At 34.1% G+C, this 27,017-nt stretch overlaps 1 protein-coding gene across 2 annotated transcripts; it reads right to left on the reverse strand.

Moving 5' to 3' along the window:
* Window positions 1–462: 462 nt before the first annotated feature.
* LOC125646275 (cryptochrome-1-like) lies at window positions 463–26,643 on the reverse strand. Of its 2 annotated transcripts, none has more exons than XM_048872495.2 (13): window positions 26,538–26,643; window positions 20,592–20,687; window positions 19,638–19,798; window positions 18,963–19,102; window positions 17,980–18,122; window positions 16,978–17,153; window positions 14,861–14,967; window positions 11,914–12,054; window positions 7,517–7,687; window positions 6,951–7,091; window positions 6,435–6,592; window positions 5,991–6,184; window positions 463–3,618 (listed from the first exon to the last, which is right to left on the reverse strand). In XM_048872495.2, exons 3-13 carry the CDS (start codon window positions 19,774–19,776, stop codon window positions 3,491–3,493), a joined length of 1,638 nt encoding a protein of 545 aa, XP_048728452.2. In that variant the 5' UTR covers window positions 19,777–19,798; window positions 20,592–20,687; window positions 26,538–26,643; the 3' UTR covers window positions 463–3,490. The 2 variants fall into 2 exon arrangements, with proteins under 2 accessions (XP_048728452.2, XP_048728453.2); XM_048872496.2 differs by having other exon boundaries at window positions 26,554–26,572.
* Between the last annotated feature and the right edge of the window lie 374 nt (window positions 26,644–27,017).

The following is a 27,017-nucleotide window of genomic DNA, read 5'->3' on the forward strand; positions in this document are numbered from 1 at the left end:
ATCTCTTGAACTAAAAGCTAGGGCTCTCACATTTTGTTTTTACGGAAATACCTTTCATGTGATGCAATGGTGTGTGATCTTGTGACCTCGACCTGGAAGATTGACCTACTTTTCATAAAAATCTGACCTACATGTATACAATATGTCCTGAACTATTTAAGGTGTATCTTTCATATCTTGTATATATTTCTTAAGGCAAGACCTTTCATTTCATATCATGATCTATGACCTCCAACTTGGGAGCTTGACCTAATTTTAAGAACAATAATCTATTAAATATATTTGGAACTATTTTAGGTGGGTTGTGTATTTCTGCAGAAGAGAATTAACCTACTGTTTGCTTTAGGGGCCTACTTCTTCGACTTTTGGGACTAACATCTCCTAATTTTTCATCAAAGTAGAGCAGAAAACCTGATGACTAAACTTGAATGATCATGAACCAGAGAAACAACAAAATTACCCTTTAAATTAAATATTGTTTAAAGTTTAAGCTTCAACAAATTGATGTATTTTAATATCATAATTACATGTATGCATATTACACAACGTCAAAAGAATTACTCACATTTACAATCAAAACAGTTTTACTATTTCTACAATAGACAATGTTATTGATACAATATATAAAGATCCTTGATTTGATGTTCTCAAAATGGACACATTAAACATGTTCGAAGTTTGAAATAATTGATATCCATAATGTGTGATCTCAGATGGGTTCCTAAATATATATAAATACAGAATGTCCGAAGAATTTGAAACATAACAATGGTACTACAAAGCAGCATCGGTATATATAAAGCATTCACTTCCTTTGAATATGCATGTAACATTTTTGTAATGAAAAAATATATGCATACTTTTAAACAGATATTTTTTTCTTTATATTACTTCAGAGCAATATGATAAGGTTTAGGACAAATTCTTTTTTATCGATAAGTACACAACACATAACCAACAAACACATGTTCCAATACATGAAACATAAAACATGTGATTGTCTTAACAATTTTTTTTAACAATAGAGAATTCAAGTTAAAGTTCATTTATTCTCTTGAAACCCTTTATAACATTTGGAACACGAGGACAATAAATAACATAGAACTACAAACAAACATAAATTTATGGTCAGAGATCCAAGTTGTGAGTATAAGAGGAGAGAAAAAAAAGACGCAAGCATAAAAATCATGGAGGATGTCAAACTAAATCCTATCAATAATTTAAATTTTATTTTGATATATAAGGAATTAAGCTATATTTGATCTACATATATGTTATGCAGTATAATCTAACTTGTCCAGTTTCTGCTTTATAATCCACAAAGCGGATCATAAGAAGGCTAGCATAAACTGCACCAAGTTAGATTATATCCAGTAAAAATGGTCAAAATTAGCTTCATTCCATATAATTTAATGCCAAAAGACTACACTGTACAACACTTAGCTTAAATAAATGTTTAGCAAACATTAATAAATAAAAATTACTTGCACCACGCAAAGATTCGCTTAGCAACATACCAATGAAGGAAGCCATCTTGGTTCTTCACATAACTGGAGCAGGTACTTTATTTATCAAATTTGAAAACATGAGGTGGAGTTTGTAACATGGATAGGCTACCTTTGTAGGCCTAATGTTTACTTCGCGGCGCAAGATCAATTTTGAAGTCGCTCTGACTAGATCTGACATCACACAAAATACGTCATGTACCAGAAAATGCAATATGATTTGCGATTTTTGAATTTACAAGTTTTAAACTGCATTTTAACTTACCATAGCATGTAGCATTGTCACCAATTAAATCAGACACAGTAAAATATGTAAGCAATTCACAGATAGCAATCCACTGTTAATCGATGTGACATGACATCATCTGGTACATTTTGCAAGAAACCAGGTGCATTTTATGCTTTGACAGGCAGATCAAGCAATCCTCCCCCCAGTGAAAATATATTTTATAATGAAACAACAAAATTTGCAGATATTTGGTATACATGTGTACCATTATTTTGTATATGGTATCAGTGTATCAGAGTTTGTGTTGAATTTTTACCGTTAGTGTTTGTGTAATGTTACTTGCTAGAAAATATATGTTTTCTTTGAAATCATGAAAAAAATTCTAATAAAAGTATATCATTGTGCATGTTTAATTCTGTTGATTCTCAATTTCATAGAAGGTCTAACAACTTAACAGTGTTGCAATGTAAAATTAAAAAAAAACCAACATCTTGGGTTGTCAAGAGGGCATATACAGTGAAACTTCTCCAAACCGGTCCCTCAGAAAACCGGTTCTCCCTGAATATCGGTCAATTTTCAAAGTCCCGGCAGAAATCTTAACATTTCCATACAAAGAAAGCCTTACAAAACTGGCCACCTCTGAAAACCGGATATCGGCCACTTTTTAAAGTACATTTGTTAACAAACATGTGTAATTTACCCTTAACATATCCTCCACTTTTTGAAGACAAGAAAATTTGGCCAGAGGTTGATCAAGATCGTCCAGGTGTGCAAATTGACTGACCAACTGGCCAGGTGGGAAATTATCAACCGGAGGTGTGAAAAACACAAGTGGCCTCTTTAATTTCTATTGTTTACCTGTGCTGTCAAGGGTGTTAATGGACACTTAGAGAATCCAAGTGACCCTTCCAAATTCTGTACAAAATGTATAAAACAGTTAGGAACATATTGAATGAATACAGTATCAAACGCCATATTGTTTCAACATACTATCGTATGGATATAAGTGGTAGTTAATAAAGAACAAACCCATGACTGTTAATGATAATTATTAAAAGATAGATTAATTTTCTTGGTTTCCAGACTTAAAATTCCATAAAAATATTCAAATTACAATTTCATATTTACTACTGTACTTTTTAAAAACGTCAAAACAAAATTGTTAATGACATAAGCGATGAATGTAAACAGTTTTTATAGGTAAGAGGAATTCAAATAATAGGCCTCTGTGTTTTCTTTATTGTATCTCTCTATAGACTTTCAGTTTAAAATTAGATGATTTCAGTGAGACTATTTCTTGTAATTCATAATTACCTGTAGGTACCAGCGGACTAATTTAATCTCCACCGATAATTGATCATAGATCACCAGATCAAAGTGAACAGTACCTACTTTGTGAAAATTGAGATAAAACGTCTATAATTGCTAAATTCTCGGTATACCAGCCATCCCTCTAAACCAGCCGTTTTTTCCGGTCCGAGAGCCGGCCGGTTTAGAGAAGTTTCACTGTACTCATACCAAGTAAATTGAAGTTACATTATGATATTATGTGAACTTTTTCCAGTGTGCTCAGCCAATCAAATTGTGTGTTACAAGATGAAAAATTAAATTATGAATACACATATTTGGACAAATTCAACTAATTCATAAGTTCACAACCTTCTCATGAACATCATATGTGTGTGTGTGTGTGTGTGTGTGTGTGTGGGTGTGATACACCCTAAGAGCCATTTAGTGTTAAGTCATCTTCCTTAAGCTATTCCATATCTTTCATTCCATCACACAGGAAGTTGGCTGTACATTTACCACCAGAGGGGGTATGATCTGGTAACCATGTGAACTGCCTCACCTCCATTTCCTCTGATGGTGCACAGTGTGGAATGTCTACCAAAAAAAAAAGGAAGTTTGATATAAAAGGAACCAGGAACATGTGGACTGCTTTACACAGTTTCTATACTCTTCCTTCAGTGCCCTCCAATATAGACTTTTGTATATTTTCCTGATTTAACTGAGAACCTGAGGTGATGCTAAATAAAGGGACTACTTTTCTCTTTCAGGAGAAGGGTGAGCACTTACAAGGAGTAATTTCCCTATCACATGAAATTATAGAAAGGCCATTTCTAAAAAAAAAAATTACCAAAACACTTTTCTAAACCAATGACTTGCATATGAAATTTATATCAAACCTGTTTCCATTTTAACATTCTATAAAGATATCATAATATCTATGACTATCTGAACTAATCAAGCATAAGTTAGGGAAAACAATTAGCATTCTTTCATCTCATGGCAGTCAATATTGTTGCAAATTTCTCAATTTGTTCCTGATGATGTAGATTGCAATGTGGGGTAAAAACTAGAAACCTGGCACAGAGTCCAATAAATCTTGTACTAACAAAACTTGATCTGTTATTAAATTTCAGGTTCCTATTTCAAAAGCAAGGTGAAATAAAAGCCTGGAAAACAAAAAGTTGAAGACGTTCATTAAACCATGAAATTACATAGATGTAAGTATGACAGTTTTTGTTAACATAAGTCAACCATATCAAAAATGAAATGCAATCTGTATCTACTCATTAGGTAACCCCATATCAAATTTCAGACTCAAAAATTAAAGCATGGTAGAAAAAAGCCCAGAAAACTATATTCGGCACAAACTCCCATAACTCTTGTAAAAAATAATTCAATTGTGATGATAATTTCTCTACAGTAGTAAACCACATACCAAATTTCAGATTCCTAAATCAATTAGGGCTATTCCAGCAAAAAAAAAAAATATGGGGGGGGGGGAGGAAGGCACTTTATTTTTAAGACAGACATCCATACAATTAAATTTTCCTCTGCTACCACCACCCATACAATTAGATTTTCCCCTGCCACCACCCATACAAAAAAAATTAAGAATTCAACACAGAAATCATCTGTATATTAAGATTTTCCTTTACAGGTAGAGTTTAATTTCAACAAGTTCATATTGGTCTTAATCCTATATATTTATATTCACAGAATCTTTTCACTTATATTTCTTTTGAAATTGGCATTGCTTTCAACAAGGTTTTCTTGCAACTTAAGTGCAAGACATAAATATTTCCCTAAATTATAAAGTGTATGCATATTGACTGTGACATTTTTCCTTTGACTTTTTTCCCTACAATCTGTCGTACAGGAAACTCACGAATACTCCATTTAAATTTTCAGTCCCAAGCACAATATTTACCTGATTTATATCGCAATCAGGTGAATTTTCCACTCTGTTAAACATAATGGTATACCAGTCATGCCAGGTGGGAGATTTCATATCCGATTCACCCTGCACATCTCAAAGTCTGTCGAAATTCACATCTTCGGATATTCTCTTTAGAGAAGTCGAGAGGCATTGGTAGCCTTCATCGAGTTTGTTGAAATGAAGGGCCATGTCCCGTCGATGAAGACCATGCCTTTTGACTTCTCTAAAGAGAATAATCTTCGAAAGCAACGGTCTTGATTCCCTGATCCTTGATTTTGTTAAATAAACAACAACTTAGGTTTTGTTAATTAACCCCACACGATGCTGCATGTTGATTACATGTTAACCAGTTGAGAGCTTGGGTATAATAACTGATTCAGGGTGCCGATTAAACAAGATCACTGTGGAACTAATACCCCTGCATTTTAAAACGAAAGTGTTTGGGGCAATAATTCCCAGAATAGTCATGCTCAACCGAAATTGAAAGTAGGAATCACATTGTAATCGAAAAACGTAGTCGTTTCAATTCATAAAGGTAAAATTTCATGAAATTACACGAAAAGGTTGTAAAACTCATGGTCATTGGTCGCGTTAGACAGATGGTCGTTTAAGACAGGTACAATAGGTAGGGTAACGCCTTGGAGGGGAAATTTTTACGGTCATATTGAGTTATCTGCCCATTTACCAATCTTTTTTCCATACGTAATGTAGGATGGCTCCGCTTTTCTTCTTCTTTTGTAATAAAAACGCAACATGATACATTTTCATTTTTATCATAATGCACGAGCACCCATTTTTTTTAACCTAGAAGACAACCACCCATACAAAAACATTTTCCCAAATCACCACCACCCATCCAAAAAAATATCGGCTGCCATCCATCCCCCATATGTTTTTTGCTGGAATAGCCCTTAGAATGATGAAAAAGTCTGGAAAACTAAATTGTGACAGAGGGACAGACAAACAGATGGTCGGACAGAGTGTAAACCAGAAGACTCCTTGTCTCTGCCTGAAAGGGAATAAAACTCACCTTTCCCCATAAGAGCATCTTTGACTGCCTTCATGTTTGCAATGCATTCTTTGGATGCCACTTGGTGGTCCACTATTGGTTTAGGATAATCCACTCCCACAATGCACTTTGCTTTCTGCTGAACACTTAATGGAGCTTTCCATGGCTCAAACAAATACCTCAGTGGCATGTCTTTTAAAACTGGGAGATATCGCCTAGAAATATATCATAGAATATCTGTCCAACATTATCCATTTAATGAAAATGCTATAAACAGAGAACCTCCTCAAATTCAAATTCCAAAAGATATATGGTTCTTGAATATTTCCCTTTTAGAAAGTTGTAAACTATATACAACAATAACCCTCGATCTGATTTAAATTGAGTATCTTTTAACATTTCTGACAATCTGAATCCACTGATGACAATTCACTCAAGATATTGATTTCTGCAACTTTGTCATACCTGACATATTCCCCTGATGGGTCCATACGTTTCCCATATCTGACAGGACAGAAACAGTTGGGGCACTGAAGAACTTTCTCAAAAGCAGAACTAGAGACCCACATCCAATTCCCAGCACAGACTGACCAATCAGCATCCAGCAAGTATTTATAGAATACCTGTAAATGTCCAGAAATACACAAAATTACCAAATTGACAATATAGTTTTACTAATATAAGCATGTTGTTATTTATGTCAAAGAATTATTTCCCCACATATGATATTATTATTACATCAAAATCATGGATACAATAATTCCTAACAACGCATATGTGGGGAAATAATTTTTTGAACAGCTTTTCTCATTCAGTTCATGTAAATTTCCACTACATGTAAATTTCCACATTGTATTGAATGAATCCCAAGATTAAGACTTTTAGGTAAATCTTCATGAAATGTGTCATCTTTTTCTAGTAAAAATATTATGGCACACCTGATGCTTAATCCAGTCATTTATGTGTAATTGATCTTCCTACCTTTAAGCCAATTTCCCAGCTCAGCCAAAGGTCACCACGGGTCAAAAAGCAGGACACAGCATGACGAGCGACATGATGGATCCATCCCTCCTGTTTTAACTGTTTCATGACGGCATCAATCCATGGATAGCCAGTTTCACCCTAACAAAGCAAAACTATTTTGTATGTGCCAAGTTCTGACTTCTAATGAAAGTACTGTAACGTTCCTATCCTCATAATTAATACAGTGTCTGCACTGGCTGCAAGACCATAAACTAAGAATAGACTTAAGTCAAATTTTGATTACTTATACCTTAAGATTTATCTAGCACAGATGTTTAACAAAAAACTGTTGGTTTATAAATAATCAAATACATATAATATACTGAAAATTTTATTTGTTTATGAATTTTTTTTTTACAAAGGTTACATGTAGCTGGATTTGAAATTCAGACTTGCGGCCTGGTATAAAATCATGCTACTGCCTGAGGATGCTGCATGCTACGGTCTCTGATGATTCAGTTTGTATATATTTCCAACAAATCACTAAAATTGAACAGAATTATGGTAAGTTGATTATTAAATACCTTAGTCCATTTCTCCTCATGTTCCGGATTATCATACCACGGGATGTTCAGACAAATAGGGTTTGGCTCCATTTTGTCATAGTGAATGTTGTTGATAGCCATGGTGTAAAAGTACTCCCTCCACATAAGCTGTGCTGACAGGGAGACAGGAGCACACACAGAAGGTTTCATCTATAAATACAATGTAGTAAGTCTTGAAGATCTATAAATACAATGTAGTAAATCTTGAACTTTGTACACATGATCATAAAGGTAAATCAAACCCAAAAGGAATCATTCACAGCTACTAATTCCACGCATTTTCTTCTTTTTCTGTTAGATCTGCGGCGTGTTTAAGATTGTAGCGGCTACATAGGGCATGGTAGCACTACACTATTGAACAATGTGCTAGGCTAGCCCTACCTAGTGATAACAAGCGTGAATTCATACAGTGCGTTCAATAGATGTAGATACATGTATCTCGCCTAGCAGCTAGGCTAGCCCCTACGATCTTGAACGCAGCCCTGCTAGATCTGACATAAAACTCATTATATAGTAATCAATCTGACTAAAATTAGACCCTATGATCTGCTCACGTAGATCGCTACACTAGGATCTGTTTTTAATCAGATTGTATAGTAATGTACATTTACTTATTTATTACAGATGTATATCAAAGTGCAATTCCTGAAAACATGTGATGTGCATGCATATCAAAACAAATGTATGTAAAGAAATGAAAGATTAAAACTGCTGTCATATCAAAACGAATGTTGTATGTAAAGAAATGGAAGATTAAAACTGCTGTCATATCAAAACGAATGTTGTATGTAAAGAAATGGAAGATTAAAACTGCTGTCATATCAAAACGAATGTTGTATGTAAAGAAATGAAAGATTAAAACTGCTGTCATATATCAAAACGAATGTTGTATAAAGAAATGAAAGACTAAAACTGCTGTCATATCAAAACGAATGTTGTATGTAACGAAATGAAAGACTAAAACTGCTGTAAGAGAATAGTGAACTTTCAGTTATGCATCTACTCGGTCTGAAATCTGAATGGTATACCAGTAGGTTTAAATCTGGACGAGAGTCTCCATTTCACTTACAGATATTAAATGGTTAAGGAATGGTACCTCATTAAAGGGACTGGTTCACATTTTTTTAAAATGAATATTAATATTTTATTAATTTTTGATGTTAATCATCAAAAATATAACTCATTTAATGTTGACAGCCAAACTTTTGACCTTCTGAATGCAAGAATAAAAGCAATATTTTAGCCTTAAATCTGTGTTATGTAAACAAAGACTCAAGTCTTTTTATGGTTACATACAAACCAGTGAAATGTTAATTTTGTAATTTAAAGCATCTTGGTTTTGCACAGTCAAAATTTTAACTTTTAGATGACACATTTTACCTAAAGAATACTTGAAATGTGATAGATATGATAAATATAGGTTCGAGAAAACTTTGTAAACAATAACATACCACAATCTTTGTTTATAAAATATATAATAAACTCTTTACAATGAGCTTCTATGAAATTGTATAACCTTAATATTTTTGTGAAACCTTTTTAACACCTTAGACAGTATATTTTGATCATTTAAAATGAAAAACAAAATTTGGGGAGATATCGTGAATGAGTCCCTTTATCGCAATTCACCTTTGAATTAGAAGTATAATAATGCATTGTGTGACGACACAACTGAATGAGACGATTGAACAGTTTGAATGACGTTTGATGTAATACACCAAGAGTTTTCATTGGCTGATTACAGCCCGCCCGCACACTTTCTCGAGCGGATAAGATGGACAGACTAGAAAATTACTAACTGGAGAACTGTAGCTCTCTGAAAACAAGAGGCCCATGGGCCACATCGCTCACCTGAGTCACCTTGGTCAATATCAGAAGACTTTCCATATATATTTTCATGTAAAACCGTAGTCCCTATTATGGCCCCAACCTACCCCTGGAGGCCATGGTTTTTGCAAACTTGAATCTACACTATGTCAGAAAGCTTTCATGTAAATGTGAACTTCTTTGGCCCAATGGTTCTTGAGAAGAAGATTTTTAAAGATTTTTCCTATATATTTGTACGTAAAACTTTGATCCCCCCTTGTGGCCCCATCCTACCCCCAGGGGCCATGATTTGAACAAACTTGAATCTGCACTATGTCAGAAAGCTTTCATGTAAATATCAACTTTTCTGGCTCAGTGGTTCTTGAGAAGATTTTTAAAGATTTTCCCTATATATTTGTATGTAAAACTTTGATCCCCTATTGTGGTCCCATCCTACCCCCGGGGGCCATGATTTGAACAAACTTAACTCTGTACTATGTTAGGAAGCTTTCATGTAAATATCAGCTTTTCTGGCTTAGTGGTTCTTGGGAAGAAGATTTTTAAAGATTGTCCCTATATATTTGTATGTAAAACTTTGATCCCCTATTGTGGCCCCATCCGAACCCCGGGGGCCATGCTTTTAACAAACCTGAATCTGCACTATATCAGGACGCTTTCATGTAAATCTCAGCTTTTCTGGCTCAGTGGTTCTTGAGAAGAAGATTTTTAAAGATTTTTCCTATCTATTTATATGTAAAACTTTGATCCTCTATTGTGGCCCCATCCGACCCCCGGGGGGCATGATTTTAACAAACTTGAATCTGCACTATATCAGGAAGCTTTCATATAAATCTCAGCTTTTCTGGCTCAGTGGCTCTTGAGAAGATTTTTAAAGATTGTCCCTATATATTTGTATGTAAAACTTTGATCCCCTATTGTGGCCCCATCCGACCCCTGGGGGCCATCATTTTAACAAACTTGAATCTGTACTATATCAGGAAGCTTTCATGTAAATATCAGCTTTTCTGGCTCAGTGGCTCTTGAGAAGAAGATTTTTAAAGATTTTTCCTATATATTTGTATGTAAAACTTTGATCCCCTATTGTGGCCTCATCCAACCCCCAGGGGCCATGATTTTAAGAATTTAGAATCTGCACTACCTAATAAAGCTTATCTATAAATTTCATCTTTTCTGGCCCAGCGGTTCTTGAGAAGAAGATTTTTTAATGACCCTACTCTATTTTTACCTTTTCTTGATTATCTCCCCTTGGAAGGTGGCCTGGCCCTTTATATTAACAATTTAGAATTCCCTTTACCTAAGGATGCTCTGTGCCAACTTTGGTTGAAATTGGCCCAGTGGGTTTTGAGAAGAAGTAAAAAATGTTAAAAGTTTACAGACAGACAGACGGACGGATGCCGGACTACGGGTGATCAGAAAAGCTCACTTGAGCTTTTAGCTCAGGTGAGCTAAAAATATTGTGATGGAACAGAGAGCTACACCTCTTATAAAAACCTTCAATGTACGGGGCACAAAAAGCTGCACATGGTTGAGGCCTGATATCGGTGTATTCTTGTGTTGCTGTCTGAAAAATTTATTATAATATAAAAAAATTCTGAACATATTTTCCTACTATACTTCTGTCCAAATACCTTCAAATATTCATTAAAGCCACACACGACCCGAAAACTCGCAGTTTCAAATGATTTTGTTTGTTGACGTAGCCATGTTAGGTAGCCAGACCCGGTCAATTCGAACTCTTTTGCTATTTGTATCTATTCATAAAATTGGTTGTAAGTTATGTATTCGCTCTTCATTTATTATCAACACGAATAATTAATATAAATTAAAAAATATAGTTTTTGTAAAGGTAAAATAAGCTCTTGATTAACAAAAATGCTACATACATGTAAGCCCATTATGGTCCTTAACACTCGTGTGGCAGAGATGGAGACCGGCCAAGACTAATGAAAGACGCATTGCCGTGAGTTTAGCTATTTGAATAATTATCATTTAATGGAATTGGGATGATATATTATTTGAAATATTTAGCTAAAATATTTGTGGGGTATTAGTTCACATCTAGACGCTATTGTGCCAGTATGGAAATGAACCGGTATTCGAATTGCCTGGCTACCTAACATGGCTATACGTCAACAAACGAAATCATCAAAAGCTGCGAGTTTTTGGGTCGTATGGGGCTTTAATAAATATTTGAAGGTATGTTTGGACACAAGTATAGTAGGAAAATATGTTAGAAATTTTTTGATATTAAATTTAGTAGACAACAACACAAGAATACAACTTTTTCTCTTTCTTCGTTTGAAGTTTGTTTCCATCTGGCCGTCATGTTTTCAAATGCCGACTATTCCCGTATAAGGGAATTTGGGCGGACTTATACATATGGACCAATGAGAGTTTTTGTTGCATTTCACAATTGCTTTACTAACAGATTCAATTGTGTCATCACACAACGCAATACTATATCAACCAAAGCATTCTAATTCAAATGTGAATTGCGATAATATACTGTGCATATCATGTGCATCACATTCCAAAGAAAACTTCAATACCTCTTTGAATTTATCATGGATTCTCCAGTAGAAGACACGCACGGACAGACAGCCATATCTGAGGTGAGCACTAAGACTGAGCGGGGGAGACAGAAGATCAGGGAAATATTGATTAGGCATCATGTAACCTTTCTCATAGGCCTGAAATGAAGCAAATATTACACTCAGCTTCCACAGCATCACATACTGCATAAACATATTTTTTTTCATTCCTTCCTTCAATAATCAGTAATTATGCACCATTATCAACATTTGTTGTACAATAAGAACTGCTTCTGAATTACAGGAACATTGTACATGTATAAGTGAACACACAGTCATAATGAACGATCAAAGCAAAATTCATTCTCCAATAAAAAGCTTAGTTCTGTAATGAAACAAGTGACATTCTAATCTGTAACATTAATTCATAGCAAGGGCACTATACTATAATAGCCTTCCTGAATGGGCATATTCCCAAAGTGTCATTTTGTCTGTTCAAATTTAAACTTGAGTTAAAATTTTTAAAGTTTTTTCATGAAATTGACAGAACGTTAATGTACTGTGGAATCATTAGAATTTGTGGTGGCTCAATTTTCGTGGAATTTGAGGGTACCCCTCACCCACGAATTTACATCCTCAACGAATAAAGAATCATAATTACATTCCAGAGTTATCTTTCTTACAAATATATAAATCCACGAAATTACGTCCCCACGAACCCGTAAAAATTCAGCAATCCATGAAAATTGACCTCCACGAATTTAAATGATTCTACAGTAAATTTAAATATGTCAACAAAACATGAATACCACACCATGGATAATCAAAAACAGGCGAAGTAAAGGTCAGAACGGTGTCACTCACCACGATGTATCTGCTGTGTTTAAATTTCAAAAGTCAGAATTAAACCCAACTAGGAATAGCAGGGAAAACATACCAAAGCAAAGTAGCTTCAACTTCCAATGAAATTTTTGGGGGTCAAAGGTCATCGATGCTAGTTTGAAGCAGGCACATTTATCATGAAAATCATAAAATGGAAAGGGTGTAACACAAATATATCTGTAGCTCAGAATGGAGAGATGGCTAAATATGTTTGCAGTAACAGTTTCAAAGCATCAAGAATAGCTAAGCCTAGTTGTAAAACACAAGTCTGCACACCTGCATCCCACCTGAAATTCCTCAACCTACCGTATTCAACTTTGTCCCAAATGGCCACCACAAATTCACATCTAGATACACACTTTCAGAATTGATGGCCGATACAGTTGTATCCTCAGTCACAAAATAGTGCCTCATTTACATATCTAATGATAACGCAAAATTCGAATTATCGAGGAACTCTCACTTTGTTTCTGGGTCTCTGTATGGTGTCAATCATCACAGCGTATGACAGGGGGTTAGTATCATATTCTAAAATTCTGTCTATTTCAAATGCATATATAAGTAATAAAGAACCATTTCAAAAACTTCAGCCATGAAGTGTGGCAGTACATGATAAAATCTACTGAGAAGTACTTTGGGCTTCACAAGAGTTGATCACATGATCACCCCACGTCATGGCTCAGTGAAGTTTTCAAATAGTTAATCATTTCTTAAGTCAGAAACAAGATAAATGCAAAATCAAAATATGTAAGGTCAAGTAGATCATCAAAGTCAATAAAATATGGGCATAATGTCATGCTTTCATCATGATGTTTATGTTTTGATGTATTAAATTTAATGAATGCACCCTAAAGCCAGAAACGTCAATGTAAATAAAACAAGATGTGTTTATGAAACACAAATGCCCCAGATAATGGCCAATTCCGAAGATGGCCAAGGTCACAAGGGCAAATATCTTGGTACCAGTAGAAAGATCTTGTCAAAAAAATGCTCATGTACAATATGAAAGCTCTAATATTTACCATTTAGAAGTTATGACCAATGTAAAAAAAAAATTAAAGTAGGTCAAATGTCAAGGTCAAAAGGTTCAATACCAACGGAAAGATCTTGTAACAAGGAATACTCATGTGAAATATCAAAGCTCTACCTCTTACTGTTCAATAGGTATTAGCAAGGTTAAAGTTTTCAAAAAGTAGGTCAAACGTCAAGGTCACGGGGTAAAAATGTTGGTACCCACGGAAAGGTCTTGTCACAAGGAATACTCATGTGAAATATCAAAGCTCTATCTCTTATTGTTCAAAAGTTATTAGCAAGGTTAAAGTTTTCAAAAAGTAGGTCAAACGTCAAGGTCAAGGTCACGGGGTCAAAATGTTGGTACTCACGGAAAGGTCTTGTCACAAGGAATACTCATGTGAAACATCAAAGCTCTATCACTTACTGTACAAAAGTTATTAGCAAGGTTAAAGTTTTCAAAAAGTAGGTCAGACTCCAAGGTCAAGGTCACGGGGTCAAAAATGTTGGTATCCACGGAAAGGTCTTGTCACAAGGAATACTCATGTGAAATATCAAAGCTCTATCCTTATTGATCAAAAGTTATTAGCAAGGTTAAAGTTTTAGACAGAATGACAGAATTACAGAATGACAGACAGGACAAAACAATATGCCCCCCGATCTTCGATCTCGGGGGCATAAAAATTCCAGGCCAGTGCGTCATATAAAATCATGAATGCATCTTTCGATAGCATGGACATTAATGTCAAGGTAGATGAAAATCAAAAGATGAAAAGTTCATTTTAAAAAAAATTGGGAGACTGTTGTATTTCATTAAAAAGTATATGAAGTTTGATAAGGGTTCCATCAGAAATGAGCTAAATGTAAATGAAAAGAAATAAAGTCATATGGAAATTCAAGGTAAACAAAGGCATCATTGCCATGGTTTCATCACCATACACCACATACAATGGTAGATACACAAATTAAAGAAAGTGCAGGATACTTTATCCCAACTGTGTTTTGTGATCTGATGGCCCTTTTCTGCATTATTGTAGTTTAACAGACTAGCTGACTTTAACCCCAGACAAACCTTTTCTTCATGTTTCATTCGACTCTCCAATAATTCCAAGGCCTTTGTTTCCCCACCAACCCACTCAACAATTCGATTATTCTGCTCCTCACATTCCGGTCTGACATCTGCAAATACAACAGTGGGTGAAATTCTGAAGCTTCATCAAGGATAGAATTGAAATAAATCTTTATTTTATCAAGAAAAAATTTGCATCAATAATTTGTAGTGAGAAGGATGGTAAAATAATGCGAATTGAATGGCAAATTTAAAACTTGTACAGTATGGGAAAGTACATCATTGCTAAAGTTCAACATATTTCATAACAGACAGGCTTAATTAATACTTTCCGTCTACCTGTGTGCACGAGTTTTAAAATACACCATTTTGACAAGGTGTTGCAATTATGAAGTCCCTGCAAACAATGCTGGTACCCAAAGCGATGCCAAATTGGAGATGCACGTACTGTACATACTCCCACCGAACAAGAATGCTATTTGTGTTAATCTCACATACGAGTATATACATGATGTATAATATTTTTAATTTTTCCAGACTTTATGAATATACTGTACATGTAGAGATTCAAAGCACTAGACTCGTGATTTGATTAAGGAATGAAGTAATTTCTGGTCATTTTATATGATATAAAGTAAGTTGGAGGAGTTTACACATCATAAAATGAACAGAAATTACTTTTACTCCAGACTTGGAATCTAATTAAAAGAAAAATTCATCTGATGTACTTTAATAAATAATTCTAAAAGAAAATAATTATTTCATATGACAAGTATTTTGTAATGTGCATTTTTAACAACACCCCCCCCCCCCCCCCAATGCTATTTTGAAATAATTGTTCCTATCTTCTCTACAATCAGTAATCTTAGGAAATATAAATCAATAATAAAATGAAATGATATATTCAAAATGAATAAATATAAATTATAAAATAAATGTACATGAAAGCTGAATTTTACAGTCTTCAGAAATAAAATTGAGATAACTTCCATTTTTTTTATGGGACAAAATCGATTCAACTTTTCAATAGGTCTTACACAACGCAGACAGGTAAATGATAACCATCCTGCAATAGGAACATGGTTTACCTGTGATACCTGTATAATGCTATGTAAAAGTAATACTAGTCCCAAGGGCTACGGAATCTAGAAAAAAATTTCCTGTTCTGAATATTTATGGTATTAAAGATAAATTCTAATATTCAGCATAAAACAAGATGTGTTCTTAAAACTTAAATACCCTTAAAAGTGCCTATAATACTGATGAAAGGCTTTAGATAATATAATACATGTAACATCAACACAATGTGACTAATTTGGACCTGTCCTAGAGTCAAAACCCTGGGGTTGCAAGTTTCACAACTTGCATCCTTTTTTTTTGCTTTTCCTAAATATGCATTTAGTTTTATACTGTACAAACTTAAAGAAGTCTTTCAAATGATAAAGACAATAATTACAATGATAAAGACAATAATTACAATGATAAAGACAATAATTACAATGATAAAGACAATAATTACAATACTATTTTTGGTTCCACCCTGGAACCAACCCCTCATCCCTTAGGATCATGAAATTTTAAATTTTGGTAAAGAACTACCTACTCCTTCTAAATATCTATTTAGTATCAATGGCATTAGAGAAGATATTATTTAAATGTTTTAACACATGAACACAAAATGCCAAGTTTGGTCCCTCCCTAGAGTCAGAACCTCTACCCTAGGGATCATGAATATTACAATTTTGGTAGAGGGCTTCCTGCTCTATATGACTATGCACTTACTTTATCTTACAGATGTGTGGTTCTAGAGAAAAATCTATAAAATTGGTCAATTTTTGACAGTGTTTGCCCCACCCTTGAGGCCCTAGGGAAGCAGTAATCCTGAAATTATAATTTATGTCCCTCTTGTCCCAAAGATGATTCATACCAAATGGTAGTTATCAAAAAGTTAAATATGTTCAATTGTTAATGCACGACGAACGACAGATGCAGACTAATAATAGCAATAGGTCACCTGAGTGACTCAGGTGATCTAAAAACTAAATTAAACCTTAAGACATAAAATCAGTCTGATTAGAGCTGAAATCTTTTGAGATTTAAAACACAATTTTTACACTTACTCAGATCCTCAAGTGTGGGGATTCCAAATTGTTTGTCATGATCCTTATAATCGGGGAGACTGATGTCCGTGAAGTCTGGGTCATCCACTGGTCTGGGTGGCTCTCCAATGGTGGAGGTCACAAGGTTGAACAAGGAAAAGGTCAGAGGTGGGCTTCCTCCATTGCTCTTCATTATTCTGGAAACCAATGCACCCGAAACAAAACATTTAAAATTTGATATGTTAATCAATATTAATTGATTTCTGCTGTTTTATCATATTCAATTTTTATATAATTAAATGTAAATTGTGGAAATATCTGTGTGCTGTACTTTAAATGAATTCATAAGATACCCTTTTTGGCAGGTGTTAACTCGACACTGCTGATACATGCATATTTTACTACAAAATACAACCACATTCAACTTACATTGCATATTTATGTAAAAAGTTTTGTCTTGAATTCACTGTATATACTCCCCTATAAGTCGGATTTTTGGGAGTTAAAATCTGGTACAAAACTCTATATCTGACTTATAGGTCTGTCCTAAGAAGATTAGTAATCTTTTTTATTACCCTAAATCTAATGTCATAGCCCACTATTCCTTTTTACAGGTAATTTATGGGTCTTTACATCCTCTCCTCCATTAAGCAGTTACTTGTTAATACAGTATATTGTTAATAAATCTATGAAACCTAAACTGTCTTGTGTGATTCATGATGAGTTGAGGTAACGGAACCTCGTATCCACCTGAACTGGTTAAAAATGGAGTTAATAGAGATAGATAGATCTAATATTACATATCAATGGTTTTCATATTAAACTTCAGTCTCCTTTACATAATGCTACAAAATGCAACCCTCTTGGTAATGCTTGCCATTCTAGTTTGACATTATGATCCACACCTCCATGTATTATCTATAAATAGGCCTTAGTTCTTAAGAGGAGGCAGTTACTTTATAAATACACACTTGACTTCACTTGATATGCAGATGGTTTTCTGTTCAGACTTATCAGACTTACTCGTATGGATTCCACAGAGTGTGCGAGACTTTGTCTACATATTTGATGTTTCTCTCTCTTAACAGTTCCTTGATGCTATTGTCCCGCTCCAGCCAGACTGGTTCTGGGTCTGCCTCAAAAGTCACCTTAGTCACTCCCCATTCCTACATACAAAAGAATTTTTGTAGTAATCACTGTAGTAACATCACAATGGCGAATCACGTGACTTTGACATGACCCGGAAAAATGACAACAAAAGTCAACAGAATGGAAAATTCAACTGAATAAGTAACATCTTTATTAAAAACTAATTATCACATAACTTATATTAACATTTGAAGGATTTTCTCAGGAGCAATTCTATACTAAAATGGTAGTTCTACATGCAATAGAAGCAGAGAACATTGACAGTTTTTTGTTTTCAGTCAACATCTTTTTGACCACCAAAAAACTGTGTATGTACATGTATATTTAAGTACTTGTGTACCTACAGTTGCATACAAGAGATATTTTGTTACTTCGCTCCATACACTGTAAAAGTAAATTTAATGATTGTCTTGTGAGCTTGTAATCTTATGTACAGTGACATAATCAATAGTTTAGTTGCTTAGCAGCCAAACAATACCCAGTCTGGCTTTTTGTTTTCAGAATGTTGAACAATATTCATGAAATTCATGTAATCTCCACAATGCCACCTGATACCGCTAGAATTTCCATACCATTCAATGGTAGGAGCATAAAAATCGGCGAAAAAAAAAAAAAAAACCCTTGAAAATACATTCTCTTATAAAATATGACAAAAGAAAACGTGAATTTATTTGTGAATCAACAGTGTGAAAACATCCCTGGATTAAAATATTGGTGATCTGGTCAACATGTGACCTGCTTATGATAACAAAGTCATCAGAAAGGAATAGATGATCTCTCTCACATTAAAGTTTGTTTACAGTAATCAATGCTGTATCTGTGAACAGTTGACACTAAAATTAAAATTCAAGTCTTACCTCAATGAGTCGTTTGAAAACGTCAGTGGGTTGCCCATGAAAACAATAGAGACGGGTTCCAACTTTCTTTAGATTATTGTCCAGATCTTGTAAGCATTCCAGCAAGAATCGAAACCGATTGTAACCCGCTGTGTTGGTTCCTAAAAATTGGTGAAATTTCTATTTTAAACATAGTTCTAACACTCAGCTATGTGTATGTTTATTTGCTGAAATCAAAATTTAGCAAACTTTCAGCATGATTTCACTATCGAAAAAGTAACCTAAAAAGAAGAGAATTTCCCTTCAACTGCCCTTGACTTTTCACAACTAACCTTGAAAATCAACAAGATCTTAGATTTTTATACAAGGCATCATTCCTGAAAATTTGATAACCCCCATCTCCCCCCAAAAATGTTGCCCAATGTTGTCCTACTTATTTTAATGTTGCAGAATCTCCATCCCAATGACCTTGAACTTTATTTTTCATCGTTCAATCAACAGAATACTTTACAATAGGTACCATATTCCTAAATCAAATTGGAAATTTTAAACATTCAATGAATATATAAAAGAACAGGCAGATACTATACTGTCCATGTACAAAATGTGTGAATCTCTCTCTGCATCTCTATTCAGATGAAACAATAACTACTGACAATAGAAGATACCACATCAATGATCTTTAGAATAGTTTACCTGCAACTTCACCATCAAATATGAAAATAGAATAAAACTTGTCACACTCTGATAGGCCCTCAATTAGAGAAGGGTTGTCATGGAGACGTAATCCATGGCGAAACCAATGGACCACGACTTCCTCCTGGTTGCTGTTCATTTTCTCTCTCTCATTAATGCCTCTATAAAATTAAAACAAACAAATAAATGGATATCAAAATTTCTAGAATGTTCTAATAGCAATTCACTCTGTCTAACATTACATACATCAAACATTTCATCTTCGAAATTCCACAATTTAATTTTTTTTTTAAAAATTGTACCATGAAGTTTTGGGAGTTAATGAATCAATGCAATTCAATTACGATAATCCATACATCTCAACATAACAACTTTAAATGAAACAGTCACAAAAATATGCACTTTCATATATTCAAGAACAGCAACATCGAATCAGAAGACAAAGTATAATATAGAATTCAATTTACATGTATATTGAATAATACATGTAAATGTTCATTTATCATTGATTTTAAAAGCTGACCAAAATTTTCTTTGATGACAAGTAAGCTTGCAAAACTTCTTTGCCTCTTTTAATTTCAAAGAAATTGTTTTGATGAAATTAAACAGTTATTTAATGCTGAATTAAGACACTTAAGTCATTTTGTCAGCCCAGTATCAACATTATTGTTAGTACTCTCTAATTAAGGTCCTCAAACAACAGTTCTTGCCTCAAGGCTAAGAAAATGACTATTGCCCTAATACCCATTGAATAACTGTATAATGACTGATGGTATGAGAGACTATTATTGTATAGTTCACCTCGGGTGACCTGAAAAAGAGGTCCAGGCATTTGTAACATGGTAAAGTATAAGACCCTAATTGTTTTATATTCAGAACACTAGATCAAATTTTTAAATTCTGGATTATCATACAAGTAAATGAACTCTATGGGAAATGGAAAATATGTTTTACCTGGCAGCGAAGATCTGGAGAGACTGAGGATCATCCGTGTGTTACATTATCAATTACATTCACTGTAATTCCCTGTAGCTGTGAGATTTAATTCCACTGTAAGCAAATGAATGAAAACATGTCATTCTACGAAAAATCAATAGTGTTGTTCAGCAGAGAGACAGCTCTAGAAGAATAGGTCACATTGTCATTCATGTGACAACACCTGCCATCCTTAATCAAGAGACCCATGGGCCACATCGCTCACCTGAGTAACCTTGGTTCTGCTGTTGTTCAGCTGTTGTGATTTTTAGAAAATTTTCTTTTTTCAATCTTTATTCCCATGAAAATTTTTACCCCCTTATAATTATTGTGTACCCAACCTTAAAAGATCATGACATAACCAAACCTGAAGTCACACAACATGAGGATACCGCAATACCAACAAGTCTAACAAGACCATGCTGTCCAGATCTGGAGAAGAAGACCTTTTAGATGGCTCCTTTTCTGTATATATGCATTATAGCAATCCACCCTAACCCAAAGGTTAATCATTTGAATGAAAAAAAATTTAAATCCACAACTAATTGAACAAATTTGAATGTACATTCTTTAAAGAAATTTTCACATAATTTTTTTTCTCTTTTCTAGCCCAGTGGTTCTTGAGATTTTAAAAGATGCCACCATAATTTCACCATTTCTTGATCATCTCTTGGAAAAGGGTTTTGACTTTTTATTTAAACAAATTTAAATTCCCTTTACCCATGCAGGGTGCTTTATGGCAAGTTTGGTTGAAATTGGCTCTGTGGTTCTGGAGAAGAAATAAAATATATGCACAGTTTAGAAATGATGGACAGACAGATGCCGGACAACATGTGATCATAAAAGCTCACTTGAGCTTACAGGTCTGTTGAGATAATGTGGAGTCATCATGGTCTTCCCATTCATGAGAAAAAGGTTTTTAAAGCCCCTCCCCCATATTCACTTTCACTCTGTGGAAGAATCCATATGAGTAAGTCTGATAACAAAGGTTCAAATTCTGGCTGAAATAAAGTGAAAGTAGTGAAAATGAGTATAATGCCCCCCCCCCCCCCCTCCCCTAAATTTCTGGGCCATTAAGGGCAAACAAGAACAACAATAAAGAACCAGGGATTTATCCAGCTTTTAGAAGTTACTACCCATTTCATATTAAAGAGGAATTTTTGAGAATGCAGTCATGAGCTTCCACGGGAGGGGGTGGGGTGGAGAACATCCTCAGATTATAATATCTCAAAACTGGCATAAGAATTGATTGATTACTTATTCTTATCTATATTGTAAGGCTCTGATAATTATAGAAAACGACCTAAAATATGTATATACAAATGATTTTTGTTAAAATTCTCATACAATTTTGTGTATAATTTTTATAACTGAAGGGGAATTTTTACCTGTGGAAGGGGAAATATTCATTAGTTGTAAAAGGGGAAAGGTACCCTTTACCGGTAGTAAAAACAGCCAAGATAAATCTCTGTGAACATACATAAACCACAGAGAGGGAAGGAAATCCAAATAAAGAAATCCAACATAAAAAGTCCATTTGTCTAGTGTGAATGAAGTTTAGAACAAGATAAACAGTGATAAATGTCAGAGCGGAGTGAAGAGAAAGTAGTGGTAGAGAGCGTGAGAGTAAAAACAATGTGTGCGAGGGGAGAGTTAATGGGATATTACATGTATAAATATATCATGGCTTAAAACTTTTTATGTCTCCAGTCCAGCCGGACTATGGGTATAATTTCAACCAGTCCGCAGAAAAATTTACCAGTCCACTTAAGTTTTCCAGAAATAAACATATTTCACTAAATGTTATTAAAATGAAATAATAATGGAATTTAACTAGACATGCCTGACATCAGACAATATTTTACCACTTATAAGAGATTTATATTTGCTAATCCGGTTCGTCTGATATCTACAGAGGAATGCCAATTGTGTGTTTATAAGATTCCATAAGTATGTTTTCCAAAAATGACATTTTTTCATAATGAAATTTTGAAATATTGACTAGTCCCATCGGATTGACTGTTGCAAATGTCAATCAGTCGGACAGACTTTTAAAGGTCAAGTACGGTGATTACAGATTACAGAAAAATGTCTGTCGTACACTTATGGATTCATTTCCAAGGCAATTTTGATGAAAATCACTTGGCATTAATTAAAGGCGCTATCAAACTTTTACCTGTGCGATCGATAAATGTGTTGTGACATGAGTTATCGCTCGTAGCTTATGACGTCATCTGAGACAACTTTCGATTGCATTGATAGGCTTTTATAGTGTTTACATAAAAAACTCCTGCATTTATGGTACAATGCACTGCTTTAAACTGCAATGTGAAATCGGGACGGGGATTAAGTATGTTTCTTTTCCCAAAAGACCTTAAATTTCGAAGAGTTTGGACACTGAACTCAAAAAGAGACACTGAGATTTGTGACAAGCCAAGAGGATCAGTGAGCAACACTTTAATTAACAAGGATAAGATTTCCATCAACCCAGACGTATCATCCAGTTTGATTCCAAACAAAGTGCAAAGTGATGATTAACTGGGCATTCTACAATACAAGGGGTGGGATGTATTTCAATTACAAAAATTTCTATCCACGAAGGGGGGTGCAATCCACCCCCTCTCTACATCCACCACTGAATGCTTTCATGCAAAATTGTATTCAATGGATTTGATATTGCATATCGTCTTGCATTTTCACAAAAATTAATGTCATCCCGTACCTAGTTCAAATTGATTTTATTTCTTTTATTAAATGAAATATCTTACGAATATTGTCGTTGCTGAGCTTTTTTGCCGAAGCAAATAAATAGCGGAATCATTGAATGTGAAGTTTGATTTTCTCTTGAAAGCATCAGTTTACTCTATTCTTCATGTATTATATAACAACAAAAAAAAAAGCTTTGTCCTACAATTATTGATTCATAGTGTATTATACAGAAAAATGATCCAGAACTACTGATAATCCGGAACTACCGTAAGCACTATACTCATACTACATATATGACCATATTTATAAGGGACTCCAGTACTCCTCATTTAATTTCTTCACTATATATATATTGAAAAAAAAAATTAGTAAAAAAAGAAATGAATTCAATTTTAAAAACCCATATTTACAAAACTTTATTTATTGCGAGGTCAATATCAGTCAAATTTCCAAATTTATTTTTTTCCAAGTTGATAATGCAAACTAGTTCAAATATTTTGTTTTCCTAAGATGCTTTTAAGTGCTACATTTAAGCATAGATGTCCATGATTCAATTTCGCATTTGACGTGTGCTGTGAAGAAACAACATAGTTATACTAAATAGGCCTAATTTACATTTTATGATATTGTACTTATAATCTAGATGTAAAAAAAAAAAGGGGGTAGGGTACAAATAACATTGTGCAAAATAAGGTTGTTTTTTTTTCAAAAAGACACTTTTCAATTAAAGATATATATAGTTAAACACATTATAACCAGGTAAGGTATGTTAGGTCTCTGGTGTTTGTTTTCACAATCTAATTAAAATCATATCTCTTGATCCGCTCATACACCCACAATCGCTACACATAGATTATGGTTTTCGGATAATTTTCTTGTAAAATACAAAGGTTATCTTTTGATAGTACATTTTTTTTCTAATATCATCCCCAATTTTCTATGGACTTGCCCGGTAAATAATTTCTAGCTGAGATTCCGATGAAATATTTGTCGAACATATACATGTATATGTTATATAAATATTACTATCTGATGGTTTCGAAATGGGTGCAGGTACAAACATCAGTCTATGCGAAAGACATCGGACCGTCGGACCTGACCGATGTGCAGTGCCTCAGGTCCGATGTGTCATTTTTTTTTACACCAGACCGGAATGTCCGATGTCTCAGTATCCGGTTTTAAGCTTTATTATTTTGACGGGGAGTCATTTAAATGTTTGTTGTAAGTAAAAAATATCACACAAATCCAAATACGTAAATGAATGTGATTAAACCACATGGGGCGTCTAAAGTATTATGCGGGAGGGATCCCAGGTATAGTATAATAAATAAGATTTCCTTGGTTTTGAATTTTCACGTGTTTCACTTTTTTACATTAGGTTTTTCGGTCTGACAAAATTTGGTTCGGTCTGGTGTGTTCATTGATTACACAGGACCGAATGTCCTGTGTGGTCCAAAAAACTTTCGCATAGACTGAAACATAAAAGTTTGAATCCCTAAACTCAAGTGTATCTCCGGTATTTGACCATCACTATCCATGGTGTTGCTAAAACTGGCCATTTCTCACAGAAATTAGAACGATAATATAGAGGAGTAATATGCGTAAACAATTGTCTCAGACGACGCCATAGGAAAGGGCGATAATTCCTTCATTCGTTTCTATAAACAACGATTTTTAAATAGGTATTTTGCGCAGTTACCTGGATTGTTTTTGAAAAACAAACACATCAATAAACTTCTCAAAACGGGATTTAATGAATTGTAAACTTTATTTTCAAATCTATTTTTACCACACTTGACCTTTAACCAGTCACGGACTGACAGGCATATGTTAATTTTGAGCCCTGTATGTAATGCGAGTCATTTTTGTTTGGGCAATCTGAAACCCCCCATTCAGGCAACCTGAGATCAGTACTTTGGTTGCCTGAATGGCGTCAATCCAAATTCTGAAGAGAGTAGTTTAGTTGAACAGGTTTATTGTTAACGAACAATAGACAATGGGCGACTACGGATTCTAACCAATTACAATAGGTCACCTGAGTTTACCACACATCTTACATGTACGTCATATTGAGAGAAATTCAGAGGCCTAAATATTAAATGCAAGATGAAACAGATCGAGCACAATCTCTTGATTTAGCTATATAGCTTTATTAAGCCATATAGCTTGACTTAGCTATTTCAAATCTTTTATCAAATTAATTTCTAAAAGCTTAAAAGTCGAATTTCACCGAGTGAACATATTTCATCCTTGAAGTCCGTACAACACATTATAAACAGAAAATAATTCTTAAAGTACCTCCCTTAGGGTGAATTTTGATTCAAAATTTTCAAATGTTTAGTATTATTAAGTTGTTGAGCGACAGTTATCCAATTATCAGAATAGAATAATAGTCAAAGAGGATGAACAAAATAATGAATTGCCAATCAGGTTACACATTGTAAATTCAATATACTTTTCTACGCTTCAATGCACACAGGAGAGTGTTCAGTTAACAACAAAAGTCTCTTTTCATGAAAAATCTTAAAGGGGCATGGACACGGTTGAGCTGAAAATTTTATTTTACCATATATTTATTGTTTACAGTGCTCAACTTCTAAACGTATTTCTAATGGTCAACCAAAATTTGAATATCAGTCTTTGAGTTACAAGTGAGATACAGCACTCACAATTCTTTGTTATGTAAACAAGGTTCGTGCCCTGTTTTTGTTTACATATAGATTGCTTGATAGTAAATGCCATGTTTAAAACAAAATAAGATGTGCTAAACACTAGAAACTATTAAATTAAGTTCAGAATTAACTTGTAAATTGAAAAACTGCTTTAATTAAACTTTTACTGGTATATCTAGCTTATATGTAATACTATACAAAAATAGGACACGAGCCTTGTTTACATAGCAAAGAATCTCCCATGTACCTCTACAACTGACATTCAGTTTTCTTTATGACCATTAGAAATACCTTTCAGCTCAAATCGTGTCCATGTTCCTTTAAATTGACGAAGCATTATTATCATGAACTACAATTAGAATAGTGTTGTGGTTAGTTCATTAAAGTATAAACACATTGAAAAATTATTATGCAACCTTTTGGCAATACCACTGCACATAGATTATTAGCATCCGTTATTATTGCTAATGCTGTCTACACGGAAGATAAATAAAACTATAAGCAATCACATTTAAAAAAAAAAAAAACCTTCAAAACAACTTACTATGTCAGGAACATACCATATGTTAACTTTATTTATTTATTTATTTATTTTTCCGGAAGTATTTATTCTAACCTAGTGTTAAGGTTTGTAACAAGTGGACAATTGCAATCCGGGAAAAGATATTTTATATTGCAAATGCTGTCTTAGCGTCTACACGGAAGATAAATAAAAAAATATATATATAAGCAATTACATTTAAACGAGAGAGAGAGAGAGAGAGAGAGAGAGAGAGAGAGAGAGAGAGAGAAAGAGAGAGAGAGAGCACTTTAAGGAGGTGTGCTACACCAGAGAAATTTGATGTAGATGAAAAGTGGAGGATATGTACAAAAATATTTTGAAGTTGAAAATTTTCAAATTTACTTTATTTTGTCAAAAAATACAGTTTTAGTAGAAGGTAATCTGAAAAAAATTTAAAACCCCTGCTGCACTCGAACCTGCGACCTACAGGTCAGCAGTCGGTATTCTAACCTACTGAGCTAC

The sequence above is a fragment of the Ostrea edulis genome, chromosome 6 (assembly GCF_947568905.1).
Source record: "Ostrea edulis chromosome 6, xbOstEdul1.1, whole genome shotgun sequence".
In the NCBI taxonomy this organism is placed as follows: Eukaryota; Metazoa; Mollusca; class Bivalvia; order Ostreida; family Ostreidae; genus Ostrea; species Ostrea edulis.